The following is a 17174-nucleotide window of genomic DNA, read 5'->3' as shown; positions in this document are numbered from 1 at the left end:
ATTGAGGTTGGATTCATATAACAAAGAGTCCCTCCAAGCTTCTGGGTGTTACCACTCACTGTAATCCATTCACTGTCCCTGAAACGTGCTCTGGCTCTGATAGTTGCAGTAGTCCAGGTTTCCACAGGACTGCAACGGAACAGGTTTTAATGTTACTTCTTCATTCCTTGTACAGGGCCCACAGTCCTTTGCAGTGCTCTATTGCTGTAAATAATCCCCCTTTGGCTACGCAGCACTTCATTCTGACTCTGAGGTTTATGAAGATCCTCTCCTCCAACTCTCTCGCCCTCCACTGTGTTGGGCTGGATGAGAGCATTCTCTGCATTCCACAGTCCTTACAGCAACAGCTGGTACTGTGTCTGTTTGTCCAGTCCAGCCAGTGCCAGCCCCAGCAGGTGGTAGATGATAGTAGCTTAGCACTATTCTCACTTCCAGGTGTCGCAGAGTGTTTTCCATTTCTCCCCCCACACCGATTTGGTGAAGGGGCAGCCCCAGAACACGTTTCGGTGCCTCCTCGACAAAACACATGTCTCAGGGGAAGTGCAGGTTCCTGGTCGCCAGCCTCTGGTATACAGCCATCCAGTTGAGGTCACTCAACTTGTTTTTCAACTTGTTTTTCACTCAACAGGTTCTTTGGGTTGAGGCTGTGCCCAGATCTCCTTTGGGGTCATCAGCCTCTCCCCGGCGATCTGTTCCCCTCTCACCTCTTTATTTTGGGTCCTGTGATTAGTTCAAAGTTGGTTGTCTCACGGGTTCGTATTTCTGGCTCCACTTGACGGCGTGGGTGTAGGTTCCTGATCACTTTCCTGCTTTTGGTCCAGTGTTGGAACACTGAATCAGTGTTGAACCACAGCCTGACAAAGTACTGGTACTTGTAACCAATTGGGTCCCGTAGCACCTGACAGAGGTTGCAGAAAAACATGCTGTCAAGTTTAAGGGGAAGTCCAGTACGTGTCTCCCCTCTTCCTCGACCACCTGGCTCATTTGATTTCTTGTGATGTACTCGTGCAAGCCCCCCCTCCCCTCAGATGACTTTGAAGACAATCCCTAGCAGCACTCGTCTGAATCTGGACAGCAGTGGGTACACCATGGCCAGGTATACTAAAGGCGGCACGATGTCCACTTTCAACACCATCACTTTCCCTGTGAGGATCGGCAACAGTGTTTTCCACAGACCCAGCTTCATGTTCACCCAGGCATACCTCTCTGACTAGTTGTCTTGGCTCTTGAATGAAACCACCAGTATCTTAAGGGGGTTCATACAGAACACAAGATCTTTCAGCACAGGTTATCTTGAATAGAACAGCATTAATTGAAAACCCCCAGATGTCCCCCAGATGTTGTTAACTCTGCTGTCCACTTCAGAGTACAATATCTTAATCCAGTGGCTGAAACTTTGTCTTAATCTGGTGTTACAGCACTTTGAACAGATAGCCATGGTTTACGCTATCAAAGGCTTTCTCCCAGTCCAGGCTCACTATCATCTTTGGCACATTTCAGTCCTTAGCCCAGGCGATAGCGTCTCAAGTGAGCTGGAGGTTCCAATTTACAGATCGCCCCTCCAACGCACACATCTGGTCTCTGTTTATTGTGTGGGGCAGGGCAGTCCTCAGCCTGCTGGCAAGTAGCTTGGACAAAATCCTGACATCTGTATAGAGCATTGTTATAGCCTCTGTTTATTGAGGTTGGCTAAACCTGCTCCCTTTGAAGACCAGGGACATTATGCCTTTCACCTCCACTTTATCACACCTTTCAAGCACCACCTCTCCATCTCTCCATCTTAGTCTGTGGGTCATCCTCTTTTTCTTGGCTCCCCAGACCTGACTAAAAAAAAGAATGGGTTTCATTATTCTCATCAGAGATGTGCAGCTTCTTTCCCTGGCTGCCTTTCATCTACAGTAGATCTGCTCCAAGGTTCTGGTCCACTCCTTCACTGCCCTCCACCACTTCACTACTGATATTTAGCCACACTTCATTTCAACCCAGCCCTCATAGTGTTTCCTGAATAGTGTTCAGTATCGTTCAGTTCAGCTTCCAATAGCCCTGACCAAATGCTGGCAGGTTGGCATTAGCCACTACAGACACATGGTCCTGGTTGGAATACCACAGTGGGGACACTCCAGAGAACAGGTCATGTGCACAAAGTTGTAATCCAGAAGACTGCACACTCCCCTGGAATTTGTCCAAGTGACCTGGAAGAATTGCTTGAGCAGTGACTCCAGCTCTGCCAAACTGGTGTTGCCTCCCTTCTCCCGATCAACCTTGAAGTCTCCGCTGAGTACCACCCATTTGTTCGTCATGCAGCAGCTGGCCAGGTCAGCAAACATTTCCTTCCTCAACTTCTGCCCTCTCTGATCAGTGTTCGCGACCAGAATCCAGCCTCTTCCCCTTTCCTCCCTTGGTGGGGGTGATCCGGGGATCCAGATCTTTGTCTGGTGCCGTTGAGGCTGGTGGTGTGGCCTCTGGTTTGTCCTTTGTCTAGGAGGAGCGGGCACTTTTTTTTTCTCATTTCTCCCCTTGTCTTACTGCTGGTTCCAACTATCTGATTTTCTAGCAAAACAGATCTGTTGCACCTCTTGAGAGCTTGCAGTCCTTGGCTGTGTGTCCATCTGTACCATAGATACGGCACCTTATGGCTGTGCATGCCTAATCATTACGGCCAGAGTATCTGCATTTCCTGCAGAAATCCTGCTGTCTAGGCTAGGAAAGGTACCTCCTGTCAGCACCTGTGGAGAATAGCACCAGTGGGTGATTGAATCCTTCAAAAATATCCAGGTCCTCGAGGGGGATTAAGAACTGGCGCTTGCCAGTCCAGACTCCTTGTGCCCCTCCATGAAAGCTGTTACTAGCTCCATTGGAATATACAGATTGAACATGTACACTGTGATGATCCTTTGATTATCCTTCCATATGGGCTCCGCCATGAAATCAGATTAAGGCAATTGAAACCCCAGCTCCCAGCATTTCTTTGTTACCTACTGGTAACTAGCGTTGGGGGCTGGAGAAGCCTCTACATATTCAACAGATAGTCCCAGTAGTGAATCTCAACAGGTGACGTCTGGTTCCAGCCAGGTCTTCTTCTGTGGTCTGAAAGAAAGGAAAGAAACCTGGCCTTTTGCCTCATGGGGTTCACCCAACAAGGTGCTGGCTCAGAGCACAAAACAAGTGTCATAGTTTCAGAATAAGAAAATTGTGTTAATTGTTATTTAAAATATAAGTTTACTAAATTACTTTGATCACATTCTGTCTTTCAATTTTTGTTCAAGTATAATCTTTGAACATATTTCCTGTTGATAACACCTTACAGTCTCTCTGACAGTAAAAGTTCTCATTCAGAGCACAGGAGTGCTGCAGTCCAGACATTAACATTTCAAACTAGGCTCTGTTCATACTGTAGCTGAATGTAACTGGAACTTCCTAAGTGCCAACACATGAATGCCAGAATTGGAACAATGGCCAAGATTGAGTGGACTTGAATCAGCCAGGGTCTGATCTTATCTTGCTATGTAGTACCTACTTCTGTTACTTACCAGATACACGTCAGTGAGAGTACTGTGGGCTATACAGTGTGAAAATGAGTTATGGGTAAGAAAATGCACATCACTAAGGAGGGTTCAAGTTCTCATTCTTCGAGTGGCTCTTGGTATAAGATGTATTAGCTGAAGTCAAGTTAATTAGAAAATCAGGGGGACTTGAAAATAATTTGTATAGTTACATTTTTTTTTAAGGAGGAAGCTTCTGGATTCATGTTAAGCGGGATGTTGATGTAAATCTCTTTTTATTTCTTCAGGTCAGATTGTGTGGACATATTGACACACTGTGGAGACCACAGTAAATTTAACGAGGGACAAAGTCCTGAAACCATCTGTGACCTTCTCTCACCAACAGATGACCCAGAGCGCTGCATTCCCCTGCAGAGATACCTCAGTAAGAATTGATGCAGAGACTTTGCTTTTATTTTGTTTTTTGGTTTTGCTGAATATGTAAACTTAACATCTCCAGTAAAATGGTTTAATGTGTAGAATTTGGTTTAGAAAAGTTCATGCAGTTCTCTTAGCAACATGGTTAATTAAGAATTGGAAAGATGTTTTGAACTCTTTTTATATTAAATGGAATATTCAGTGGAAACTTGCCAGCTATATCCTCTGCTATGCTGTCAGAGGAGTGAGAATGAGCTGGAAGAGACTATAGTGAATCACAGCCCAATGAAGCTCTTTAAACATAACACACTTGGAACTGAGAGCTCTGAATATAGTTGTGTCAAAACGGTTCTAATTGATGCTAACTCTGATGGCAGATGGATCAGAAAAGTGGGTCCTAAGTCTCATTCCTCCTGTGGCTCTTGCCTTACCTGACTGCAGCAAGAAAAAAAGTTATATCTAGGGAACTTCATTGCGAGTTGCTAATTGATCCAAAATTCTGTCTTGATGTTTCTTGAAAGAAACACAACACCAGCTTTGACAACATGACTGAGCAGATTGGTAGAGTTGCTTAACTGATGTCTGGCTTTTTGGTTTCACAAAGCAAGATTGAACTGTATCTGATTTATCATCTAAAGCAGCACACATCCTCTATTCCTCACCTTCTCTGTGCAGTCTAGTTCAAACTTGGACATACTTTGTGATTAAGAGCACATTTCATCACCTGGTTAGTCCCTTATAAAAAACAGCATTACCTTTTTAAAGGGATTCAGCTGACAGGAGAGCTTTATGAAGAGAAAGAAAGATTAGAGATTGTCAAACCCCTTTACGTTTCGCTGATAATTTTTATTTGTAAGAAACCTTTTAGCACACAGGGTATCATTTACATTCATATTATCTATAGCCTGTAAATGGCTAAAACATGTTGTAGCTCAATGTTAACAGAAACACAAACTCTCTGCATTTGGTAGAGATTTGTTGTGGCTGCTGCAGTTTTTTTACTATGGCCAGCAGCCATATCCCCCTGCAGCTCACAACTGGCAATCCACTGAAGCTAAGCAGGTGTGAGCCTGGTCAATTAGCCGGATGGGAGACCTTCTGGGAAAAACTAAGGTTGCTGCTGGAAGAGGTGTTAGTGGGGCCAGCAGGGGGCGCTCACCCTGGGGTCTACGTGGGTCCTAATGCCCCAGTATAGTGACGGGGACACTATTCTGTAAAAAGGCGCTGTTCTTTGGATGAGACGTGCAACCGAGGTCCTGACTCTCTGTGGTCATTAAAATCCCAGGGTGTTTCTCGAAAAGAGTAGGGGTATAACCCCAGCGTTCTGTATAACCCTGGCCTTTCCAAATCATGGCCTCCTAATAATCCCCATCTATGAATTGGCTTCACCATTCTGTTCTTCTCTCCACTGATAGCTGGTGTGTGGTGAGTGTACTGTGCGCACTATCATCCAGGTGGATGCTGCACATTGGTGGTGGTGGAGAGGAGTCCCCATTACCAGTAAAGCGCTTTGAGTGGTGATATAAGTGTAAGCGTGATATAAGTGTAAGCAATTATTATTACAAATTTGGTGATTCAGAGAGCTTCAGCAAAGCAACAGTGTGCCGTGCAAAAAGTGATGCTTTCACACATGCCTTTTTCATGCTTGGGATTGAAATTTTTATTTCCAACCCCACCTTCATCCAGTTTAGTCTATATTATTCTATCTGTTCAAGAGTTTTCCTTCTTTGCCTCTAAAACAGTTTTTGCATGCATTCATGATGTTTCTGAGTCTTGAATTATGGAATACCATCAAATAGGGGTTTAGTGAAATTACAGATAATGTCCTCATATACAGTTCTGTCCACTGTACATGTAGCTATATACTGTGATTAACATATTGTCTTGCAGGATTTTCTAATTATTACATTACATTATTCCTCTGAACGGGTTCAGAAATCCCCATTAAAGCCCTCACTGGGTCAAACAGAGCTGATATTAACAAAAAATCAATTCACAGCACCAATGTAAAAGTAAAAAATAATTTCTAACCTAGGAAAATATGATTACACAATAAATGTAAAAATCAGTCCATCATTTTGACTTCAAAAACAAGTTATTAAATGTGCCTGTCTAAAATGGGTATAATCAGATGATCTGCAACACATGGTGTCAGATCAGCAATATATCTATGACTCTTGGATTTTCAGAGTCCACAATTTATGGTAAATTTGAGATACTGCACAAAAAACAGTAATTGCTTTTAAGTTCTATGTGTTGTGAAGCAATTAACAACCTTTTTAATGATTCCCTATATTGTTCCAGATCTTAGAGCCCAGGAACACTTTAACTGGGCTGTTGTACAAAAACCTCTGTTGAGATGATATTTCGGATATTGAAGATTCCATTGTCTAAATGGTCTGAGCATAGCCCCAGATAGGGCATATGACATCAGTGTTACGAATGCTATGCTACTGTACATAGCATTGACTCTCTAAGGAAGAAAAGAGTTGCTCCATTCCACCTGTATCCTGTGATGACCTTCCTCCCATTCACCTGGCTTAAAGGGATGGCAGAGGTGCACTGTAGCATCACTTTAATTACATCATTACATCAGAACATCATTTTAATTAAATGGTGACCAGTTTTGTAGGATATATTTACTCCCAATTATATTGAGATCACATTTGTATCAGACTTGAGACTTTCAGGACATGGGGAGAAAATCCCACCTATACTAGTTGATTCACAACTAAAACTGTTAGGGGAATAAAGACAATAACCCAGTAAAAATGCATTATTTACAAGTCAGTTACATCCACTCCAAAAAAGGACTCAACTCGAGTCATTATAGTAAATGCTTTGCATGCACAGTACACACTTTTATTTAGCTGTTTCTCAAAAAGTTTGATTTCCAACCATACCTTCCTTCTCTTTAGTCTGTTGTATCTTGTTATTTCAAGAGTTATCTTTCTGAGCTTCTGAAAACCAGCAGGATGGATGTAGTTAGTGGCAAAATCATGCTACAGTGATTCAGTATACAGTATACATTCAGAGCACCTACATACTAACAGTGGGAGTATGTTACTTAAGTACTTAGCACCTCTTTCCTTCCAGCCCTTAAGCCTCTGGGTAGTGGTTATGAGTCCTTTATTTCCTATAGATATGAGGTTTACCACTATTGAGGTAAGTTTACCACTTACAGTCACTTGTGATTTATATTTATTTTGAAACTAGGTATGATCAGAGAAAACAGAAATGTTTTTTCATGCCTGTATGAGGAAGAAAAAAATAGATTTATACCTATTTAGGTTCCACATGAAATATTTTGTGATTATACACTACTATCACCATGGCTTCCTTATAGGATATCTGACAGCACAGGTTATAACTCACATTTATATTTTAGTTTTCTGTCAGTCAATCAGATGAGAAATAAGTCTCATCTCTGTGCAAAGCTATTAACATTACTTTGTAACATTTTTTAAGCAAGAAACATCCAGACTGGAAATCTATTATTTGTTTATTGTTCTTATTACAGGTTTTCTGCTTGTTTTACAGGACACTGAGACCTCCTGTAATATACTGTATATCAAAGTCCTCTTGTCTTTTTCATTACAAATAAATTTGATCCTAAGTAACGATACAGTAAGTCTGATTTTGTTTGAATTTTTGCAGGTGAACATTAAGAGGTTTTAGCAAATGTGTATACTTTCAGCTGTGGCTTTGGGTATGACATTACATAGCAAGAAAGGAAAGAACTTGACATAGCCAAATTAGCAGTATTGAAAATATTACATTGAAATAACAGATTCCTGGTCTCATCCTGTGTTAACAAAAGTGCTTCATCTCTCATTACAGCTACTACATTTTGTAATTTTTTTTCAGCATGTGATTTTTGCATTTATGTATTAATCTTTTACAGTCAAAGAAAAAAGACCTATTTACATCTTGTTTGTTAACAGATGTTCAAAAGCTCCATCTCAGATAGGACTTCTGTGGGTAGATTTTGAGTCTGACAAATCACAGATCTTTTTTATCAGCTGTAGACTAATTTGTAGTTCCCTGCTACTCAAGAACTTGTAGAAAATGTAGGGTTTGGTGAGGCAAAAAAAGGAAGGACCATAGAAACGATGTCTGGCTGCATTTTGTTTTGTTGTTTAGATTTTTCATATTTTTGAAAGTTGCAGGGAAAAGCTGCAATCTTTAGTGATATTTGTATGCCATGTTGAATAACAGCATCAAGGAAATGAATTATAGCAAGACTTGTTGAGTTTATAAACTGTATTTTAAGCAACCTTTAATAAAAATACAGCTCAAATAATATTTTTTTATTATCTTGTGAAAGACATTTGCTTTTGCATTGACCGTAATAGACTGACAGCATTCTTAGATTAGCCTTTTGTATTTTTTCACAAAACTTAATTCAGATGGCTCCTGAATTATTATCATGAGTTTATTGTAAGTACTGAAGGAGTGTCTATATTACTTAAAAGATGTGTTAAAATCTTTGTAATAACCAGATAACTAGTGTGGATGTTCTGATTTAAGATATTTATATTATACTGTTGTATTATTTTATTTTAGTCGTATTATGTGTATTTTATACTGTTGTATTATTAGATATAATTTCACGGTTTGAAATTGCCAAACAATTTGAAGAAATTCATTATTTCTTTCAAGTTTATGTACTGTAATAACTCAATTTTATTATGGTATGGTAATAATTAATTGACACTTGCTAGTTGATAAACAGGTCACAGGGAAATATTTCAACTGATTACCTCATTTATTGACTTCACTCAGTTAAGTGTTTGCATGTGTAGCTTTTTTGGCTGACATCAGTTCAGTTCACATTGATCAGTAATGATTATTTGATGCAACTTTCTACATAGAGACTGACTGTATAAACAAGTTCCCATGACTAAATAGTATGATGGACTCTTGCCTGCTATAAAAAATATTCAGTTATTTCTCAGTTTACTTTTAATATTGCTTCAATATTGTATTGTGTATTGGTACCACTTTATAACAAGTTGTGTCAAATCAGAGCTTCACCACTGATACTCCTAAGACTACGCTTTTAACAGCTTTTAATAAGATTCAGGTTCCTTGATTCCTCTCTGTTCTGGTGCCTGGATGCATGTTTTGATGTATAGTGCTCTTCCTCGCCTCTTATATTTCCTTTGTAATGCTGTCTATCCAGTCATTGTATTTGACACCACTGCTCTCTGTTACCCATGTTTCGGTGATTTCAAGATAATCTATGCTGTATACTCCATCACTTCTGTACAAATAGAATAGGCTTTTGCCTTTGAAAGGATTCCAGTGGCACGGAAAGCTCAGGCCTTCTTCAGCACACCATGTACTCAGTCATGTGTTGTTTTTAAAGATTACCATTTCAAGTTGTTCACCTTCACAGGGCAGAGGCACACAAAATGCACCTATTTAGTCCTTTTCTTCAGTTTCACGTGTTTTAAGGTCTTGGAATTTGTTGTTTGCAAAAAGAGTGTTTTTATACCAATGCCATGTATTCGAACGTGAGTAACAACAATCAGGTCTTCATTTGCTTTTACTATGTGTTGACTGCTCTTTGGCCAATGTTCTAGTACTGGTAAAGTGATTTCTGAAGCATAGCGTGGTAGCTTTTTTTTGGCAAAGATTGCAATTAAAGAGCAGGAAACATCTGGATACACCATACACTTGTGACTGGAATTTCTCTTCACACTTGACCTGGCCAGAGCAAAAGCTTTTTGTCTGCATTGTCACTATTACCTCTTGGAGCTTCTCTTCAATTCCAAATCTGAAATTGTGATCTCAACCCGTGTATTTTGCATCCTCTGAGTCATGTACTCCCTTAGCAACACCCCACTTCACAGCAAAGTCTGGAAACAGTGGAGCCTTAAGAATCAACTGATAAAAATCTGTCATGTGATAATGCGTAGCAAGATGCTCTCCTGTTATGACATATAATAACAGTACAACTCTTTTAAAAGGTTTTGAATAAGCAATTATTGTATATTTTGTATCCATTTTGGACTTATCAATCATTAATCAACTTAGCATTGACCACTACAACCTTTGTGCCAACATGGAAGGATTGATGACTCTTCATTTTGCCTCTAAAATTAACACTGCGGAGTCACTTATCATTTTACAATCTTCAGCCTTCGCAGTGTCTTATAAACCAGTTAGCGTCACCTGGAGGAAGTGATTGATCTCTGAATGACAACACTGCACACTCACATGCATGCACTTCCAGGTCACTGTTCCACTTCCAAAAACACTCTGGTAATCTCCACCCCGATGGCACTTGGCTAATTGTGCAGCATGCTATGAACATTGGCTCCCCACAAACAGCACAAACAGTGAAACCCACTGTTCTGCTCTGTTTGGGCTGGTTTGTACCATTGAAAGTAGTGTTTGTGCTGCTTTCATTCCTGAGATATACCTTCTTGTTTTTGGGATGTGACATCACTCATCTCCCTACAAAGGCAACAACATGATCCCCCTGAAAAAAGAAAGTGCCTCAGACATTATTATCGGCGGCATAGACCATCACATTCTGAGCATTGTTACATTGTTACATTGTTTTGTGCTGTTTGTAGGGGGGCAACTTCAAAGAGCCATTGGCCGATGACAACGGTATCCCTGGACAAACTTAATTCCATGTTCCAGGAGCACACTTTCACTATTTGAACCAGTTGGCAGCCCAGGAACTATTCATTTCTGAAACTAGTAACCATACCATACAATGAATGAAAATAACAGGAATCCTTTTTGTGACCTAAACAGTGTTTCGTTTCAAGGTGATCTCTTTTCAGGAATGGCAAAACTGACACACCTGCTCCTACCCTTAACTTCTTCCTTGATTTCGATTGAAGGTTTTTATTTCTTGTTTTCCCAGGCCCCAGTTCCCTAGGAGATATCATAGAGGAGGTGATTCACCCCTGTAACCCCAACCCCTGCCCCAGCAACCAGCTGTGTGAGGTGAACAGGAAGGGGTGCCAGCCAGGGCAGGAGTGTCTCCCTTACTTCTGTGTACAAGGTATAGCAGTCTGATTACAGAGATTTAAACTCCATGAAAGGTGACATTCATTGCTTAACTTAATAAGTAACCTGATTTGGGCACCTTTTTAATGTCAATGCCCTTCTGGGCAAAAGTGAAATACACTTTTGAAATACATTTTTTTTTAAATACATTCTCAGAGGAACTCCTTTTGTATAGCTTGACAGAATTTTGTATTTTACTGTGTACATTTTCACTCAGGCTATTCCTTCATCAAGACTGAGATGTACAAGTATGTATTGAGAAATGGAAAGAGGACAATTAAAATGTATTTTGTTAAATACCTACCACTCCGAACTCTTATACAGTTATCCCAGTACTACTGTGGTTATGCTTTCATTTTCAATATTATATTAGGCTTAGCAGACAGTTTTTTTTTTAGTTGACTTCCAATTTTCTCCCCTTTATACTCCACAGTATAAATTAAGGGTAGGTAATCAACATGACGGTGTCTACAAGGACAGTCAGCGTTGGTAGGAGAAATGCAACTCTCACTGATAACACTGCAAGCTTACAGGTGCCTGGCAAGGGGTGGTTCTGCAAACACATCCTGGCCAGACTCAGTCACAGCCAAATTAGTCAAGGAGTCCTGGCCACAGTTAGATAATGACATAGTCAGGCTCGAACCTGGAATATGTAGACTAGCAAATGAAGGTCTAAAAAGGTGTAAAGTTACGTTGTGTCTCATTTAACTTTAGGAATTAAAAACCAAAGCATGCAAATGATTCAATTTCTCATTAATCTCTTTACACATGTATTCTAGGCTGTAAGCTGGGAGAGGCTTCTGAGTTCCTTGTCCACAGGAGGGCTCTGATCCAAGTTCCCTCTCCTAAGGGAGAGGTGGGCTGCTATGAGATATGCACATGTGGTCAGAGTGGCCATCTGGAGAATTGTGTGGACATGCCCTGTGTTGACACTGAGAAAACCTGCATTGTTGGAGGCCAAAGACAAAGTATAGTTTCTTACCTTTTTCCCTTGATTATTTTCTTCCTTACTGCTAATATGAATCTTCAATTATATTTTTAACAAATGTGGAAACTATATATATTTTTATTTTATTATTTTTTCAAGATTAATTGTCTTTGCTTGTATTTAGTAAATACAGACCCATAAAATGGGCTTCATTTGGCTAATTGTGCAACATGCTATGAACATTAGCTCCCCACAAACAGTACAAACAGTGAAACCCACTGTTCTGCTCTGTTTGGGCTGGAAAGTAGTGTTTGTGCTGCTTTCATTCCTGAGATATACTGTACAACCTTCTTGTTTTGAGGATGTGACATCACTCATCTCCCTACAAAGGCAACCACAGGAACACGATCCCCCTAAAAAAATATAAGCAAGTTGTGTTTGCTTGTATTAAATAAATACAGACCCATAAAATGGGCTTGTATTTATTAAATACTGGTATAGCACATTCGTAACGGGACACTTCAGTACATTTCTACTAAATATCAACTGGAAAATAAGCACAAGAGCGTTGAGGCTTTTGTACTACAGTAGTGTTGTTATCACTTATTACAGAAACATATCCCCTGGCCTTGTTAGAGTTTAAACGTTTGTTGTTTTTTTATAATCTTTTGCATCACTTTGAATACTAACATCCAAACCAGGATCAGTTGGCAGTCAGCCTTTGCAAAAGCATTAATTCCTGATCTGTGTTCAGGTGAAGATAGGTAGAACACATTTCGTTGGTGCTATTGGGGTATCCAGTAACAGCATTCCTCCTTTATAAGAATGTATTTTACGAACTTGAAATTTAAAACAACCGCACCCAGCAATTTCCTTCCTGTGGTGTCTCTGTGGTATACCCGGAATGTCACTGTCTTCACACAAAAGAATTATCTTGCCAAAATACCCTACTCTGTTTGCTTTTCATTGCCATGTATATTTACAGGAGTACGCATGGAATTCAGTCTGAACTAACCATGTCCAGCAGTGACTAAACACAGACTTATGTTTTGTAACACTGTCACCTCCTGGTTAGAGACTGTATTGCAGGACTATTTCTAAACCAGCCTTGGAAGCACAATTGGAATTTTGTACCAGAATGCAAAAAACATTGTTTTAATGTTGCTCCATTCTTTTTATATAAAATATTTTAGTGGAGAATTTGTGTTAAATGTTTTTCATCTAATTTTTTGTAGTTGTACAATTATATAATGAAATTAAGCAATGTTTAATGTTTGTATTATATCACTTCATTCTGTGTTAAAAATATATTAGTTATTCAGTACATTGTTATAAATGTTTAATAAAATTATGTAGGCTATATTTAGTTTAATTTGACAAAATATTTCAGCAGTCTGTATGACTGACACATGTCCAATTTTCCCAGTTGATATTCAGCAGTAAAGGGAAAAAAAGGGAGATTTGCTTAATTTGGGAACAAAACTTGTAGCATGAAATGTTACCTGACAGTGAGAGAATAGCTCCATAAACAAGAAGGAAAAAGATGTAAACTCATACATCGCACATACTGTTTAAGCTGTTTTTGATTTAAGAAGACCTGGCACAACCTTGTGCACCGTTCTATAGGTGATGGTGAACAAGACAGTCCTAAAGGTGACAGTGAGCTAAACTGTTCCAGAGTGACAGTGACAGTGAACAAGCCTGTCCTGTAAGTGACTGTGAACAATACTGTACTATAAGTGACAATGACAGTGAACAAGACTGTCCTGTAGGTGACTGTGAACAAGGCTGTCCTGTAGGTGACTGTGAACAAGGCTGTCCTGTAGGTGACTGTGAACAAGGCTTTCCTGTAGGTGACTGTGAACAAGGCTGTCCTGTAGGTGACAGTGAATAAGCCTGTCCCGTAGGAGACAGTGAATTAGACTGTCCTGTAGGTGACTGTGACAGTGAACAAGGCTGTCTTGTAGACAACAGTGGCAGTGAATAGGCCTGTCCTGTAGGTGACAATGACAGTGAACATGCCTGTCATGTAGATGACTGTGAACAAGACTGTCCTGTAGGTCAGGGGTTCTCAACCATTTTTGAAATGCGCTCCCCCCAGCTTGTCTAAGTTTGAACTTGTGTCCCCCAACCCAAAACCCATAGAGAAAACAATGCAAACACCCTCGTCACACCCGTTCATAGTTTGACAAATAGTCAATGCTGCTGAGCGAATGAGAGTCTCGCCAATCATATGAGGCTTTTTAGTTTAATTAGTTAATGAACATGAACTAAAGAAATTAATTAAGACAAAATCAACCACCTGTCCTCTAGATCCCATCCCCACTCAGTTAGTCAAAGATTCCCTCAAAGTATTGGCGGGACCTATAATTAGTATGATGAACACGTTCCTTGCATCAGGCGTTGTACCTGACCAATTTAAGGTAGCGGTTATTAGACTGCTGCTTAAGAAACCAAATTTGGATCCACAAGCTCTCAACTACTACAGACCTATTTCAAATGTTCCATTTTTATCTAAAATTCTTGAGAGCATAGTTGCGGCCAAACTTCAGTCTTATGTGGATTAATGTAATATACTATTATAAGTATAGTATATATTATACTACAATATATGAGAAATTCCAATCTGGTTTCCGCCCAGGCCACAGCACTGAAAATGCATTAACAGGAGTTGTAAATGATATTCTGTTAGGAACTGACACAGGGAATGCAACAAACCTATCCTGTAGGTAACTGTGAACAAGACTGACCTGTAGGTAACAGTGACAGTGAACAAGACTGTCCTGTAGGGACAGTGAACAAGACTTTAGGAAACTGTTTTACGAGGGCTGATCCTTGTGTTCTTCCTAGGCCATGGGACATCCTTCAAAGTGGACTGCCACACCTGCTCCTGCTTTGCTGGAGAGATCGTCTGCTCCACCCGCCAGTGCCTGAGCAAACAGAGCTCTGAAGAGGACAGGCGCCGCTTTACTGGTACAGAACAGGAAAGCATTGGCATACCTCAGAACTGGGCCTGAGCTATCCTTTGGGAACAAAACAATAAACTCTTGCTGTAGAGGCTTGAGTGACAGCTGTTCTTTTAATAAATGCAGTATTCTATTAATTTGTACGGCTCAATATTCACAAAACATTTTCCATAACTAGTGATAGATTTTTTTTTCTGAGGACTGTAAATATATATACATGTCTCAGTGTTAATGAGCAGTTACGCCATCTGTAGTAGGGGTCTTTTTGCCTTTATATTTCTGTAGCCCATTTCCTCTTCAGGAACTTTGTGTCTTTACACATACATTTCAGTTGACCTTTGTAATCAGGTTTCCACAAGTCGTCTCTTAGCTTTCAGCTATTGTAAAGTAAACCACACAGTGAGAGTGCAGTTCATCTGGGAAGTTGTGAAAGTGTTCTAAAAAGGCTCTAACCAATGAGCTGCTATAAATTCCCATTGAAAGGAAACGTTTTTGTGTTTTAGGTCTGCCATGTGGCTGTGCTGACCAGTTTGTGCCTGTATGTGCCAAGAATGGACGCACCTACCCCAGTGCCTGCGTGGCTCGCTGTATGGGCCTGAAAGACAATCAGTTTGAGTTCGGCACCTGTCGTGACAGTGATCCGTGCTTTCCCAATCCCTGCCGTAAAGGCCAGAGGTAATGTATTTGCGTGCCTACATTGGCTAGGTTAAGAGAACTGAAGCTTTCTAGTCTTGAACAGAGAAGGCTACAAGTTGACCAGATCCAAGTATTCAGAATTCTTGAAAGCCCTGACCACAAAAAATTCAACCTATTGGACTTCTTAGGAATTAGCAGTGATCCATGATACCAGAAGTCATAAGTGGAAACAAGCTACACAGCCATGTCGTCAGAGTTCATATCCTGGCTTTTTTCAAAACATGGCTGGATGAAATCCTCATTTTAGTTAACTATTAGCACAGTGGTGCAGTGGTTAGCATTGTTGCCATGCAGCGCTAAAGTCCTGAGTTCAGTTCCTGCGGTGTGTGGAGTTCTTATATTTTTCCCATGTTTATATGAGTTTCTTCCAGGTTTCCTCCCACAGTCCAAAGACAGTGGTAGGTTAATTAGCTTCAGGGAAAATTGCCCCTGGTGTGAGTGCTGCATGTCTGTCTATGTGTCCGTGTGTGCCCTGCAGTACACTGGCATCCCATCCAGGGTGTGTCCATTGCTAGCTGGTCACAGCCCTGCGACCCTATACTGGATAAAGCAGTTAGAAGATGGATGGATAGAATTCATTGTTAGGGACCGACTGAGTAAGATGCGTCACAGTGACCTTCTCTCAATGGTAGTGGTTAGTTCTGACAGCTGAGGCCTTGCAGCTCAGGGGTACTTTCTTCAATTTCAGCTTGGGGTGTCTGTCTGTGTGGAGTTTACATGTTCTCCCCATGTTTATATAAGTATTCACTGAGTGCTTTGCTTTTTTTTTACCACTTAGAGACATGCAGGTAAAGTTTAATTGGCTGTTATAAACTTTCATTTTATTTAGGGATGGGGGTGAGGGGTAATTGTATTTCCTACTTGAGAGGTTTTCCAAGTAGAATTAATACTGCTTACGTGACTACAAAGAAATATAAGCCCCTCTTTTTCGTGGCTTCTCTATTATATATATTATGTTAATTGTACTCCATTGTACTCAAAATAAAATTCTTGTTTTAAATGTATATTTCCAAAAGAAAAATATTTTTTTTCATTAAATAGCTCTCTGGTAACGTGAGTACTTTAAAATGACCTAGTTCAGTTCTTGACAGTTTTAGATAAATGACTTACTGATACAAATTTAAATGCTGTCTGTTCTAGGTTTATTGGGCTTCAGTAGGCTATGACATTTTAATAAATTAGTCAGCCTTTCGGGAAGTCTGCAGATGTGTTTTAGATCGGATTTGTCACCACTACTTTGTTTCTTTGGCAAAATTCACTTTGGTCCTTTTTTGCCTTAACCAAAAGATGCATGAAATTTTGTTTGGTGAACTCATACAATGAAAGACATACAAGTATACAGCATAGACCAAAGAATAAGCACCTTTTATATTTTATATAAAATAAAGTTTATTATTATTATTATTATTATTATTATTATTATTATTATTATTATTATTATTATTATAAACAGCATCCACCCAACACATCTTCACATACCATCCTAACACCAGTAATCAGATAAATAACAGTGAGACCAGATAAAATAACAATGAGTCATGCAGAAAATCCAAATTAAAGTGCAGACTTCATGCATCTCACACCCTCTGGGGAGGTGTTGTAATGAAACCTAGTAGTCCTTGTCTTCATAGA

The 17174-nt window shown here is 40.0% G+C and overlaps 1 protein-coding gene across 1 annotated transcript in view; it reads left to right on the top strand.

Moving 5' to 3' along the window:
* Positions 1–17174, top strand: part of reck (reversion-inducing-cysteine-rich protein with kazal motifs) — a 74435-nt gene that overhangs the window by 42413 nt on the left and 14848 nt on the right. Inside the window, exons 12-16 of the mRNA XM_015354514.2 lie at positions 3791–3927; positions 10807–10947; positions 11732–11920; positions 14731–14853; positions 15350–15521. Of these exons, the coding sequence (XP_015210000.1) occupies positions 3791–3927; positions 10807–10947; positions 11732–11920; positions 14731–14853; positions 15350–15521 (762 nt within the window). The remainder of the gene's footprint in view (positions 1–3790; positions 3928–10806; positions 10948–11731; positions 11921–14730; positions 14854–15349; positions 15522–17174) is intronic.

This window comes from Lepisosteus oculatus, chromosome 6, assembly GCF_040954835.1.
Source record: "Lepisosteus oculatus isolate fLepOcu1 chromosome 6, fLepOcu1.hap2, whole genome shotgun sequence".
Classification (NCBI taxonomy): Eukaryota; Metazoa; Chordata; class Actinopteri; order Semionotiformes; family Lepisosteidae; genus Lepisosteus; species Lepisosteus oculatus.
Note: the sequence above shows the minus strand (reverse complement) of the source record. Positions and strands in the feature narration are given on the sequence as shown.